The sequence below is a fragment of the Microcaecilia unicolor genome, chromosome 3, assembly GCF_901765095.1.
Source record: "Microcaecilia unicolor chromosome 3, aMicUni1.1, whole genome shotgun sequence".
In the NCBI taxonomy this organism is placed as follows: domain Eukaryota; kingdom Metazoa; phylum Chordata; class Amphibia; order Gymnophiona; family Siphonopidae; genus Microcaecilia; species Microcaecilia unicolor.
Window position 1 is genome coordinate 266259354 of NC_044033.1, and position 15407 is coordinate 266274760.

General features: G+C 42.8%; 1 protein-coding gene across 4 annotated transcripts in view; it reads right to left on the reverse strand.

Annotated features, from left to right (window-relative positions):
* PRKD3 (protein kinase D3) overlaps positions 1–15407 on the reverse strand; it is a 243652-nt gene that overhangs the window by 185327 nt on the left and 42918 nt on the right. For all 4 annotated transcript variants that reach the window (XM_030198066.1, XM_030198067.1, XM_030198064.1 and 1 more), the window contains exons 4-5: positions 13292–13423; positions 8573–8730 (exon numbers count right to left, since the gene is read on the reverse strand). In XM_030198066.1, the coding sequence (XP_030053926.1) occupies positions 8573–8730; positions 13292–13423 (290 nt within the window). The remainder of the gene's footprint in view (positions 1–8572; positions 8731–13291; positions 13424–15407) is intronic.

Sequence of the window (15407 nt, forward strand, 5' to 3'; positions counted from 1 at the left end):
AGCAGAAAATCAAGGCCCTCTGCAGCTTGATCATTTCTGCAGCTGAAGAACCGCAGCATCTTTGCATTGACTCACGTTACCGTAAGATCCATGCTGTCGTATGCCTTGCAACCTAGAGACCATTCTCCCAAGTCTATTGTCCGACTGAGAAAATCTGCCTGAACATTCGAAGTTCCTGCTACATGTGCTGCTGAGAGGTCTGCAAGATGAATCTCCACCCAGCTCATGAGAACAGCCGCTTCCAATTGATGACTTCTTGTTCCTCCATGCCGACTGACGTAGACCACTGCCGTCGCATTGTCGAACAGAACTCTTACTGGTTTTCCTTCAACGAGATGGAGAAAGGCAGAGAGTGCCAGATGAATTGCCCTGGTCTCCAGAAGGTTGATGAACAAGCACACTTCCTCCCAAGATCAGACAGAGTACGTTAGCTGACCCATACAGAATGCTCCCCAGCCCCGAAGGCTGGCATCTGTGATCACCACTGTCTACTGAGCAGGATTCAAACAAACTCCCTTGGCAAGACTGGATATTTGAAGCCACCACTGGAGGCTCCTGCGCTCCACCGCCCTGAGCGGCAACCGAACCCCCAAAAAATCCAACTGAGGAGACCAATGGGACAGCAGAGAACGCTGAAGAGGGTGCATATGTGACCTGGCCCAAGGTACCACTTCTATGGACGCCACCATGGATCCCAGGACCTGCAGATACTCTCTCGCACACGGAACCGACCTCTGAAGAAGACTTCTTATCTGCTCCTCCAACTTGTAAAATCTGGCACTCCGGCAAAACCACTTGATCTCGACGAGTATCAAAGGACACTCCCAGATAGTTGAGAGTCTGGGATGGTATCAAGTGACTCTTGAGGGGATTTATTACCCACCCCTGAGATTCTAGGAAACAAACTACTCGACTCATGACCTGGGAACTCTGCTGATATGACTTTGCTCTGATCAGCCAGTCGTCTAAATACAGATGGCCTAAAATTTGTTGAACCTTCGAGGAGCAGTCGCCAGTCCAAAGGGAAGTGTACAAAACTGATAACGCTTGTCCAAAATTGTGAAGTGAAGGAATCTCTGATGGACTTGATGGATGGGAATGTGAAGATACGCCTCCATCAAATCCACAGAAGTCAAAAATTCGTCCATGCGAACCACTACCATGACAAAGCAAAGAGTTGCCATGCAAAAACTTGACACCCTGGGTGCCCAATTTACACCTTTGAGATCCAAGATAGGATGGACGGAACCTTCCTTTTCTGGAACAACAAAATAAACTGAGTAGCAGCCCGCATGGATTTCTGACGAAGGCACTGGACAAACCACCTGAAGGCAGAGCAGCCTGTCCAAAGTGTCCCTGATCACCGTCGCCTTGACTCAAGACCGACAGGGAGACTCTACAAAAGCATCCGGCAGATTCCACGTAAACTCCAAGGCAACATCTAGTACCCACTGATCTGAAGTAACAAAACTGGCTCAACCAAGCCCCGACTGGAACCAGAGGATGGGTCCCAACACTTTCACTGGGAAGGGCAACCTTGAGACTGGGAAGAGAAACCCCCATGTCTACCACCTCATCGGGAGCCACGAAAGGACTGATACGACAAAAAGAAACAAGATCTCTACCCCAAAGCCAATTTCCCAGCTCTTCGATTCTCCCAGACCTTTTACCAACATCCAGCTCCTCTCCAAACAACAAAGAGCCACGAAAGGAAAATTTACTAAACTTGGATTTAGAGGAGGCATCTGCCGACCAGCTTCACAGCCAGAGAGAACGGTGAGCAGCCACTCTTAAAGCCATAAACTTCGCCAAGGCCCAAAGCAAATAATACTAAGTATCTGCCAAGAAAGAAGATCCCATTTCAATCTTAGCAACCTCTCTGTCCACCAGAGCTAAGTCATCATTGGACCTATCTAAAACTCTCTCAGATCGTCTAAAACATGCTCTGGCTACCAAACTGCCACAAATAGCCACCTGAACTGCCAAGGTGATCTTGGGGGTCTCAAAGAGCAGAGCTGCCATCCTCCAGGACCGTATTCCTCTCAGCCACAGCCAAGACAACCACATCCACTACAGGAGGTTTCAACAAAGCCCTATCCTGATCTGAAACCAGATGTAAGCAGATCATGGACCGAGCCAGGCGAAAAGGAACATCTGGAAATTCCCACTGGGCGTGAACAATATCTCTAATATCTTGATGCACCGGGAAAGATCTATTAGATTTGTGAATACCATGGACCAGGGGGTCCACCTTATGGATCTCCACCATCACTAAGTCTTCCTCCAAGGTGGAGCACACCAAAGAAATCAGCTCCTGTAAATCCTCCTTATGAAAAACCCCTAATTTCTAAGGGGTCCTCAGCAGGAGGAAGGTCATCTGCAGAAAGGAATTCTCCCTGAGCCCCCTCGTGCGCAGCCTCACCTTGTATCATCCTCACCAGGTTCTGGATCTAAAATATCCATGGAAACATCCTCTTCGTCTAGATCCCAAGAGATCCGAGATCTCTTCAAAGAAGAAGTAGTCCCTCCAGTGAGACCCTGAGCATTAGTAGACAAAGAATTGGCCTGCTTTAAAAGCCTGATACATGACTAGAACAAACTCTGGAGGGAATCCTCCCCTGAGAATTCCCAACTGTCCACTATCCAGAACCCGAATGTGAAGCAGCATCAGCAGCCTGCCTTGAGGACCTCTCCCCAGTCGCCATCATGTTTGGATCCAAGATGGCGGCGATTCCTGCCAAAACCGCCAGTGTGGAATAGGAGGAGTCTGAAACAGAGCCCGCTGACCCAGGAATTGCTGCTGAACGGGAGGAAGCTGACTCACCCAACAGCAAAGCAACAGGCTCCGCTGCCATACAAATTCTACAGACACCCGCCAAGGTTAAACCCCAACGCTAACAGACTGAGCAGCATCACAACTTTTCAGTCATTACCGCAGAGTACCGTGCCGCTGCCCTGCACTCCCCGCTTAGAGAAATCTTCAAAGGAAGATAACTAGAACAGTGTACCAAAGCCCTAAGGCAGTGGCATGTCTCAAGCGAAAAAGCACTGCCTTGCTCATTAGCGCTTTGGAATTGTTTTCTTTCTTTCCACAAACTCACAGAGCAGAGGTTCCCAAACCTGGTCCTGGAGGCAACCCAGTCAGTCAGGTTTTCAGGATATCCACCATGAATATTCATGAGAGAGATTTGCATGAAGTGGAGGTAATGCATGCAAACTCTCTCATGAATATTCATTGTGAGTATCATGAAAACCTGATTGGCTGGGGTGCCTCCAGGACCAGGTTGGGAATCACTGTCACAGAGGCTAAACTGGCTGTCTCCCCATATCACTCACACACTCTTCCCTCGAAAGGGTTGAGGCAGAAGTAAACTTTGCTCCTGATAAAGCCCCAAGGGACCTGACAGAAGAAACTTGTAAACAGGGGAGGGGGGAGGGACACAGCCTCTGTAAACAGTAGAACATCCGGTGCACAGATAACACAAATCTAAAATGCTCCGCAAAGAACTAGAGAAAAGGAGACAAGAAAGAATAGAAAATTAACTGAGACTGAAGGGCTCACCACCTACCACCCGCTGGAGACTGTGAATACTGGCTGGGGCTGAGCAGGGTCCTTAATGGCTCCCTCAAGAATCAGAATTCTCAGTCTCCACCTGCTGGTAGGCGTGCATAACCCATCAGTCCTTTGCTGGGTCAGTCCAGAGGGACACTAAGGAAACTAGCGCAAGTCACCATCCAATCACCTACAGTTAGGTGCTAACAGTTATACCATGTCTATGGCTGGCATAAATGTTAGCACCTAAATGTGACATTGATGCATATGATTTGCAGCAATCTATAAGTTATGCATGTAGATGTCAGCCCTGCCTGTGCCCTACCCAAGCCCATCTCCCTGTGAACGTCCCTAACTAAGCCATTTTAGCATGTAATTATACAATAGCGCCTAGAAACATCTCTGCCATTAACACATGTAAGTGTGCACTTACCTGCATAAATGCCAATTGTCTATAAAAACATATGCGCACACAAGAAATGCTTAAATTTACGTCATAGAACGAGGCTGTGGGTATCACCTTTAAGTAATTAAATCAACTCTTCCACCTCCCGAGTATCATGAACACTGTCTTCATACCACCTCCAGCCTCAGCTGACTGAAGAGCCCAACTCAGGGCCTGAATCAAGGACTTTCTGAATTAGAGGCTGACCGAATATTGGTTTCGGTTTCAGCGTCAAAACAGCCCACAATTCTAATTCAGCCATGTTTCAGTTTTGGCCAAAATTCCCTCCAACCAAAAATGCCATCCATTCTCTGCCTTCTCCAACCAAAAATGCCACCCTCCCACCACCCCTAGGGTTTGCCCCGGGCCTACCTTAGAAGCCATGATGGCCTAGTGGCCTAACCAAGACAGAAGTGATCCCTCACAAGACTGCTGCTGAAAATCTCAGCAGCCATTTCAGGGGCAGAAACAATTGGGGATAGCTCCTGCCCCCGTTAGGATACTAGACAATCAGGAGGGTTTAAAGTAGGTCAGGGGAGGGGCTGTCTGGGAGGTGGGACTCTGTCTGATCATTGGGGGAGAGGGTGAGGAAACTGTCTGATCACAGAGGGGAGGGGGTGTTGTTCAGGGGGGGCAGGACAGCACTGGTTTTGGTTTCAGCTGAAACAAAGAGGCGAATTTCACCTGCAGTTTTGGTTTCAGACAAAAACCAAAAAGCCTGATTTTGGTCAGCCTCTATTCTGAATGGCAGTGTACAACACTTGCAATTTGAGCCAGGATGCTAGCCAAAGAGCAATTTTCAAAGCCATCTCTCCAAGTAAATATTTACCCAGGTATAATGGCCTTTCTGAAACCTGCTCTTCTTTGCCTGGCTAAAACTATGCAACAGTTCCCTCACTGAGGAGAAGAGTTCACAGGGGAAAGAAGAGGAAACATCAGAAAAACAGAATGGATATAACTAGCCAGTTAATCAATATTTAGTAGCACAGCAACCACCTAAAGTTAATGCAGACACATTAACTGATTAGTAAATAAACACCCATTCTTTGCCCCACCCCCCCACCCCCCCGACATGCCCTTCTGTGAAAAAATAAAATTTCTTTTTTAGCGGGTGGTTTGCACATATACATTGAAAAATTACCAAGTTATGCCTCAGAATGTCCCCCGGTAAGACCTTTTACTGTTTAGTAAAAGAACCCCTAAGTATGCCAGTGTTAAATCATAAAGAAGTGGAACCCACGTACAGTGCCAGATACAGCTCTGACCACCTGTTGGGCAGACTGGATGGACTATACACATCTTTATCTGTGGACATTTACTATGTTACTATGTAAATGGATACCTTATCTGGTTTAACTTCATGTGGATTTTCAGCGACATTGAGTGGCACCTCTGCAAAACCACAGATAAAGATAAAAAGATATACATTTAATTTTTCCCTGCTATTTATGTGGTGCCACCTAAATAAATAAGTTATCTGTCTAGAAGCTGAATACCACCACTTAAATGGATAATTTTTCACTCAATCTTGAAAACCCCTAATCCTAATACCGCTAAAATGTATGCACTCATGTGCCAATATTTAGGCACTCTGGGTCACATTGTTTCAATGAATTCCTATGTGAAAGAAACTAATACAACCACTACCTGGTACAAAGCTAAATATGCCTCCTTTCTGCAAATTTTAACACATAATTGAAGAGCACTTTTCCAAAACTCACTCAGTCCAGTTTTTGTCAGTTTTGAGCTTTGTGATTAAATGACTCTTGCTTTGATGAATATTACTGTAGCTTATTCCTGTGCCAAAACAAGAAAAAAAGAACAGCAAAATAGTGAAAATTCAGCTAAACTAAGTGTATTCTTTTATCATAAGAGAGAATATTGAAAATTTAAATGAATGGGTGGAAGTTTAAAGATTAAAAACTATGGCTCAATGACGAATACATGCCCACCATAAGAAATTGCCTGGCTCGTATAGCCTGAATGGTGGTGACATGGTTATCTGATGGATCCAATACTCAGTACCCTTTAAGATCTTTGTGAGGATATTGATAAGAAGCATTAGGAGCTGGGTAATAAAAGACTGTTTATGAGAAACCCCCTCCATTAAGTATAATATTAAGTATAATATTGATATCGTGTAAAGTGGATAAAACACGAGTTCTGGCACAAGAATAAGCTACAGTAAATGAATCTTGCCTTGATGTACAAAATTAATCTCATAGCTCAAACTGACAAAACGGAATGGACCGTGTGAGTTTTGGAAAAGTGCTCTTCAATTAGTATTTATTTGCTGATTTAACTAAAAATAATAAAGATGCAAATATGGCTGATGAAAAGGGTTGGACTCCTCTTCTGGTTAATTCATTACTATATTTTAAAGTTGTTTAAAAGGCAGTTAGGTGAAGACAGTTCCACATTATTTATAAACAAAAACTCTGCCCCTTCTAACCTTTCAGCTTGTGACTGCTGTTGTCTACTTTCAACAACCACAGGCTCCTCTAGGTAGACATCTAAGCATTTGAAAGTGAAGATAATTCATTCTTACAAAACTCAAAAAGACTATAAAAATTTTCTAAATGCTTCCTGCCAACAATTTCAACTGTCAGAATCATTGTAAACAGTTGGAAGTTACATGAAACTGTTAAATTCAAGGCATGATCTGGGAGACCAAGAAGAAACTCAGGTAAAACTGCCCAAAAACTAGTCAGATCTTCAAAACAGAATCCACAGATCTTTACAAATGACCTGCTGAAAATTTTAGCTGAAACAGGAGTTGATGTCCACAGGTCCACCACAGAGCATTGTATGGGAAAGCTGTAAGAAGGAAACCTAATCTACAACCAGTGGCGTACCAAGGGGCGGGGGGGGCGTTCCGCCCCGGGTGCACGCCGCTGGGGGGGGTGCCACGGCGCGCGCCTGCTGCGAGAGTTCGCTAACTTCTCTCGTTCGCTGCAGCTCCCTCTGCCCCCAGAACACGTTACTTCCTGTTCCGGGGCAGAGGGAGCTGCAGCGAACGAGCAGAGTTAGTAAACTTGCAGCAGGCGCGCGCTGCGGCACCCCCCCCCCCAGCTGCATGCACCCGGGGGGGGGCTCTTTCGCCGGGGGAGGGGGGTCCGCGCTGCATCGGGGGGGGGGGAGCGCTGCACCCGGGGGGTGGGGTGCCGCCCCGGGTGTCCACCCCCCTAGGAACGCCACTGTCTACAACCTCATTAGAAATGTCATTTATGTAAGTAAAAAAAAAAAAAAAGCATAAATCTTTGATTCTGTATAGGTCACCCCTAAAGTTGGGAGCGCAAATTTCACTGCGGATCCCAGATTCTCATGTAAACTAATTAGCCAATTAAGTGATAATCAATTATTGGCGTTAACAAGCACTTGACAGTAATTAGGAGTTACCCGCAGATCTCACCTATTCCCTGCTCTATAACATGCGTGCCTAAATTTAATAGCATATAACTCCAAAGGGAGCGTAGCCATGGGAGCAAGGCTACCAAGAGACAGAATCAGGCCTGGGCCGCCACCGCCGCACCACTCGTGTCACCACTGACCCCGCCTCCCTTATCTTCCTGCATCTTCTCTTCTCCTCCCTCAGTCTATCACTCTTGCTCCTCCTGCATGCCGGGACCCAGGTTATCGTGTTAACGCGATCACCTGGGTCCTGACACTCAGAAGCAGGAGAGAGACAGACCCCGTCACCGGGAAACCCTGGGAGGCTGGGTCCGTGGAATCTTGCCCCCCCCCACCCCCCCTCTCAGCAGCCCTGCATGGGAGGGTGGGTCAAGGGCAATTAGGTGTGATGTTATAGAATCCTTGCACTTGCAAGTCTAACTGCCATTAGCTGGAACAAACATTTACACCAGCTTTTGGCAGGCATAAATGCTGGTGCCCAAAGTTAGTCATGAAATGTGCGCTAAGCTAATATTCTGTAAAGGTCGTTCTGACCAGAATACCCTTTACAGAATATATATATGCTTGTTATACTACTATCATGTTTTATCATTATCATGTTACCCAAGATCCTTCTGTAACACTAAATGTCTATTTTCTGATGTATTTCCACTATTCATGATTATTGTAAGCCACATTGAGCCTGCAAAGAGGTTGGAAAATGTGGGATACAAATGCAATAAATAAATAAATATCTTAGAATGAATCATCCCAGCACCATGTACTGAATTACCCCCAAAGTGTTTTAGACTGAAGAAACCAAAATTGAACTGTTCAGCCACAGCCACACAAAATATATTTGGAGAAAAAAAAAAGTGTGTGAAACATCTGAAGAAGAGAACACCTTGTGGATGGATCTATTCTGCTTTGGGTTTGTGCGACAGCCTGTGGTACAGGAAATATTGCATGGGTGGAAGAATTCTTGAATTCAACTAAATATCCACATATCCTAGAAGTTAATGTCACACAGTTAGTGGAGAAATTGGAGCTGTCTCAAGTGCCTCATTGAAATTAAATTGTTTTGAAGGAAAACCATCCCAAAATGCTATTGGTTTTTTCAATAATGGATGCAAACCTTCCTCTTCAAAGGTAAAAATGTTACTGAGTTCTCAGCAGTTACATACCTCCTCATTGACAGAAGCTGTGTATTCTGTTTGTACTGGTCTTGAAACAGAAAATACTGGTCCTGGTAGTGAGACATTGGACAAACGCCTCTTCTTCACTCCACTACAGTTATTTGGAATCTTAAAGGCACACCTCTTATGGTAGTTTAATCCACAACCTGAAATAGTTGTGTAAACAGTTAAGAAAGAACAAGGTTTCATTGTTTATATGTTGAGTATAAAACTGTGTTTCTGTGCGTTTCATATACATTTAATTTGATTTGATTTTGGTAGCTTTAAAGGATGTCCAGCCTCTCATCACTTTCTCTATAAGCAATAACGATATAATAAGCATCTAAAAATTACAGAATTCAACTATAGCTTTGAAGATCTGCAAATTAAACACATAAACAGATAAAATGGCACTGATAAAGACCATACAGCTTTGCTCCACTCTAATCTGGATTAGCCACTGTTGGAAACAGAATACTGGGCTTGATGGACTTTCAGCCTGTCCCAGTACGGCAACACTTATGTAATTATGTACTCAAATACAAAGCAACAGAACACTCAATATCGATCATCTATCTTTTCGTCTTCACACCACCCCTCCTATAGATTTCCTACTTCTTTATCATCCACCCCGCCGACTGCTACGTCTTATACTGCTTTGCAGACTCTCATCACTGATCATTGTCTTTCTACAGCCAATCCCATTATTTTAGGTGATTTTAACATTCATTTTAATGACACCCCTGCTCCTTTCAGTAATGATCTTCATACCCTTATCTCCGACTTACATCTTATCCAACATACTCAGTTTTCGTCTCATATTGGCAGACATATTTTGGATCTCACTATTACTACAGCTTCCTACCACTTACATTCTACTTCACTTCATCCTTTACTATGGACGGACCACTCTCTTATAATAACTAGCTGTCAGTTTCCCAAAACTCTCATCAAACCTGCTCCTTATTTCTATACTACACAAGATCCTAAAACACTAACACCCACTAACTTGATTCAAACTTCTGCACTTGATTTAGACTCCTTTCCTAAACTATCACTGGAAGGCTAAATTGACCAATGGTCCAACTCCTTTAGGAATGCTTACGAATATCTGGTCCTCCCTGACTACTACTACTATTTAACATTTCTATAGCGCTACAAGGCATACACACTTTATCAAACTCAAGAATACTTTCCCCACATTGCCACCTTCTATTATCTCACGAGTAAAAAATCGATTTACTTCTACTTGTTCTACACCACTCAGGATTTTGTAGACCTCAATCATATTTCTCCTCATCCATCTCTTTTCCAAGCTTAAGACCACTAACCTCTTTAGCCTTTCCTCATACAAGAGGAGTTTCAACCCCTTTAGCATTTTGATCGCTTTTCTTTGAACCTTTTCTAATTCCGCTATATCTTCTGTGAGATATGAACAGAACTGATTCAACTATCTGCAGTACTATGACAACTTTTCATCTTCCCTTCTGTTGCGAACTTCTATTTACTATAATGTCACAACACCATCACATCTCCAGCCGATCCTCTCCCATCAAACTTGATTAAACTATTTCTAGACATGTTTCTTCCATTTATTCACATCGTGGTTCAACTTAGCCTTCAATCAGGAGAAGTCTCAAAACCCTGGAAATCTGCAATCATATATCCCAAAATTAAAAATACTTTACTTCACTTCTTCAGATCCTAGTAATTTTCACCCAATCGCAAATCTTCCATTTCTAGCTAAAGCGGTGGAAGCTGTGGTCTACAATCAACTCTCTGATTTTATCAAAAAAAACTAATACACTTCATCCTTATCAATCTGGTTTTCACAAACACCATAGCACTGAAACTACTCTTTAAGGCATCACCACATATATCAAAACCCACCTAGATAGATCACATTCTGTCTTTCTTCTCTCTTTAGATCTCAGTGCCACATTTGATCTCATTGACCATTCACTATTACTTCAGCATCTATATGCTATGTCTCTCAGTTGTTGTTCTAAATTGGTTCTGATCTTATTTTAGTGACTGCCAGTATTGTATTCATCATAATAACTCATCTCTACATCTTACTCTTCAACATCCGGTGTTCCCCAAGGTTCAATACTATCTCCTCTTTTGTTCAACATTTTCCTCTCTCCAGTATTTACTTTAGCACAATCTCTCGGTTTACTTTAAATGTATATGCTGATGACATCCAATTGCTTTCAATAACAGACAACTTTAGCCCCACAGTTTTTTCTAACATCAATAATAATCTACTAAAAATAACAAATTGGCTTTGATAATTTCACATTTAAACCAGGATCATTGAGCACAGGAGTGCAATAAAAAGGAAGATAAAAAGATAAACCACTGGGGAGCATTGCATTTCTGCTGGTCATTTTTTTGAGGACTTCAAATTTTTTGTACTGACATGCCCAAAAGTTTCCTGGAGATGAGGCAACACTGATAAACTTCTATTAAGAACTGAACAGAGACTAATATTCAGATTTCAGACTGTTGCAAAAAAAAGGACTAAATCAAGAAATGTATTTATCACTATTTTTGTAATTCTCCTTGAGCCATGGGTACCCTGTAAATGTGTGTTTTAATCTTTTAATGGCTTTTACTTTAAGTTATATAGATTAATATATTTTTATATGTGCTATGTTTTATTTGGAGGTTTTATATGGCTTTTGTATTAGTTCTTTGGTAATGTTTTTATTTCACGTTACTTTGCTTTTCATATTTATTATACATTTTATATTTTAGGTGGTTGGGGCACTTGTATTTGATTCAAGACTTCTGGCAGCTTAGAGGAGTCAATTCCCTGACATGTAGCTTTTAAAAGGTGTTTATTTGGCGTGGGTTTTTTTTTTAGCAGTTTCATGACCTTTAACCTCTTGAGGACCCTTTATTAAAGCCAGTTGTAGATTTGCTCTGTTAGATTCACCACCATTGCTGCTGCTGCTTCTAAGGAGAAAGGTATGTGTGTATGATTATACTCATAGCACTACTGGAATTGTGTTGGGTAGAACTGTTTATATTGCTTTTCGCTTTTGTGGAGTTTGCTATAGCTATCAGCAATTGGAACATTACATATTAGGTTTTTCATTTGCTTCAACTCCTTGAGGATCTCTTATTAAGCAAGCTGTAGCTGTTAGATTCACCACCATTGCTGCTGCTGTTTTTCAGGAAAGAAGTATGTGCTTTTGGAAATATGTTTGGTAGAATTATTTGTTTTTCTCTCTACTTTCGTGGGTTTTGTTATAGCTATCAATAAGTGGAACATTAAGTAATTGAGATACCAGTACTTTGCTGTCATGAGGATTTATATGATTTTGAAAGCTTTGAGGAAGATATGTGCCTTAACTCTAGAGCCTATCTTTTATCATAAATATGTGAAAAGAAGCACACAGCACTATTGAAAAGCGTTGGTAGGAATTTTTTTTTCTCTCTGTTTTTGTGGCATTTGCTATAGCTATTAGCAAGTGGAACAATACAGATTAAATATTTCATGATCCCTTGAGGACGCTTTATTAAACCAGCTGTAGATGTGCTCTGTTAGACTAACCAGTATTGCTGATGCTTTTGATGAGAGAGGTATATGTGTATGATTATCCCCTTAGCATTATTGGAAATGTGTTTGGTAGAACTGTTTATATTGCTTTTTGCTTTTGTGGAGTTTGCTATAGCTATTAGCAAGTGGATCATTACATATTAAGTTTTTTATTTGAAACCCTTGAGGATCTTTTATTAAGCAAGCTGCAGACATGCTCTCTCAGATTCACCACCATTGCTGCTGCTATTTTTGAGGACAGAAGTATGTACTTTTGGAAATGTGTTTGGTAGAATTATTTGCTTGGCTTTGGCGGATTCAACAAAGGAAAACAGCAATCAGCAAGTGTAACATTGCATATTAAGTATTTTTGTATTTTACTATATTGTGTGATGGAAGGAAACAGGAAAATTCATATATGATCACAAGTTAGTTTAGGAGAAATCACATGATTTAGGAGAAACGAAACTTACAACAGTATATATGTGATGGCTAAGAAAGTTTTTGCTGAGCAGTTTTGTTATTCAGTCTGTGCGTCTGGCTACTGGGTAATAACCTGCTCCAGAGAGAACAATTATTTTGTACTGACTTGGTGAGATACCAATAAAGATTTTTACTGGTTGTGCCTATATCTAAGTCTGATTGTCTCTCTTATTCCAGCCTCTAGTGCTGAAGTGTTTTCCCCTCCCCAGGGGCAAGGGACAGGATTACACATTTTGGCACCCTCAGATAGGGACTTGATTGCCCCAACAAACGAACCCTGGGCTATTATTTTCTTTTCTATGTTTTATTTTATTTCTATTTATTACCTATTAGAAGCTGATATTTCTCATGGATGTCTACTGTAAAAAGAATATTTGAGACAAATATAAAAAATTACAAAGATAATAAAATAAAAAATTATATTCACAATAGTTATTTCTCCCCCCCCCCCCCCACCCTAGAATCTAAACCTTCACCCAAACACTTTACCAAAATACCAAGACTCTCCACTCTTTGTGGAATGTCAAATAATCCTTCTGTCTCCGAATCCGAAGAGGTACCCTGTTCCACACACAAGGGCCAGCATGTGCCCTTGGGAAAGTGCAATTTTATTTTAGACGCAAGAGCTAATAAATCCTGTTATAAGGATCTCAAAAGGTTACTTGGTTAAAAAGTTGTCAACCAAAATTACTACTCACCTTCACATTTTAACCCTTGGCGTACCAAACCCCAAAGCATCTCACCGCAGTAATCACAGAAAGTAGGGGCCTTGTAAGAGTGCACAAAAAGTGCATGTGGACGAATCTGGAAATCTTCAACTGTGGCCAATGCTTAAAAGAAAATACATGAAAGTATGAATCATACATAAAGAAAGCTTGTTTTAATACAAATTGGAGAGTGACATGTAAACGGTTCTGTGGTCAGTTTGACTGAAAGAAGGCAATTCACTCATACACATTCTTCAAACTATCCAGATTTGGAAACTATCTGCTTCTGTTTTTTCCAGCCAAAAACAAGCCAGGACTTAAATGCAAGGCCATCCTTAAGGGGTGTGGTGACCAGTGAGGAGCATGCCCCCAGAACAGCCATGCCCCCTGCAACCGGCTACAGAATCTATGAAAAGGCAGCATTGCAAATATTATACAGAAGTTACATGCTCACAAAATACCGCACCTTGGTCATGTATGCAAAATACTGATAAAGCCTCACCAAACCCAGAACAAATGACTACATATTGGAAACAGAAATGTGCAGACAAAAATTGGAAACCTAAGAAACTGGACTCTTCCTGCAGTCAACACCAGAAAAACGCATTTGGAGTGTGCAGGGTCTGGGATCTTTCATTAATGCTTGGGTCAGTTTTAGAAAGCAATGGGAAAGGTGTTCTTACTACTCAGTACCCCCTGAAAAAAGGCCCTGCTCATGGACATTCAGCAAGACTGATAATGTTGATTGTCATAGGGGCCCTTTTAGTAAGGTGCGCTGAAAAATGGCCTACACTGGTATAGACGTGTGTACTGGACACGCACAGGTACATTTTTCAGCGCACCAGCAAAAAAGGTCTTTATTTTTTTGGCCAAAAATGGACGTGCGGCAAAATAAAAATGGGCGCACGTCCATTTGGGCCTGAGACCTTACCGCCACCCATTGACCTAGCGGTAAAGTCTCACGCGTGAACCGAGCGGTAATGATCTACATGCGTACAATGCTGATTACTGCCCGGTTAGCGCCGCATGCTGGAAATTTTCTGGCGTACCTAGTGGACACACGTAAAAAATTAAATTACCGGAGGAGGAAGTGACGTCACGGAGGCGAATGGCTGCCTAGTCTATTAGCTCCCGCACTCCCCTACCGTTAATCTGCACCAGTTACGCTATCAGTACAAAAATTTAGACCAGCACCACATTGGGAGACGAGCTGCAAACCCTGCCGAACAAAATGAGTAAAACCGCGGCGGCAGCACAGCGGGGAAGCGAAAGAGCGCCGAAGAAACAGACCACAAAGAGCCTCTTGCGCCCAGCCTCACCCACGATGGCGGATTCGGAAGTGCCGGCCAGACACATGGCGCCCAGTCCCTCTGCTACGAAGGAACACTCCTCCGCAGATTTGGCGAAATGCCTGGACGCAATTACAGAAGAAATAAAAGCATCTCGAGTTGAAATACTGGAGCATGTCGATGCAATCAGTTTGGATCTCAGAGAGCTGGGTGGCAGAGTAGAAACCCTAGAGGAACGGGTGGACAAGCAGAACGAGCAGCAAGGTTTGCTGAGCTCACGCACTTCAAAGCTGCAGGAGCAATACGAGGACCTTAAGTATAAATTGGATGACCTCGAGAATAGAGGAAGGAGACACAACCTGAGGTTCCGTGGAGTCCCTGAAAGTGGAGATATGGAAGATATCCAAGTGCTGGTGAGGAACCTATGTGAAAAAATTCTGGGAGAGGCCTGGGACCCTGCTGCAGCGGCTATGGACAGAGCGCATAGAGTACAGGGTCAGAGAGTGGAAAATAGACCCATAGACATACTTGTAAGATTCTCCTCCTACACATTTAAAGAGATGGTGTGGCAGAAAGCCCACCAGCTTCCAGCCCTGAAATATAACGAAGCCAGAGTCTCGGTGTTTCAAGACCTTTCGGTGTTTACACTAATGCAGAGGCGCGCCATGCGACCAGTGATTGAGGTGTTGAACAAAGAGAAAATCGCCTACAGATGGGCATTTCCATTTGTCATTTGTTTTGTGATCAAGGGGCAACAGTGTAGGACAAGGAAGGTGACTGACGCCTGGAAAAGTCTGCATGAGGCCGGGTTGACCGCG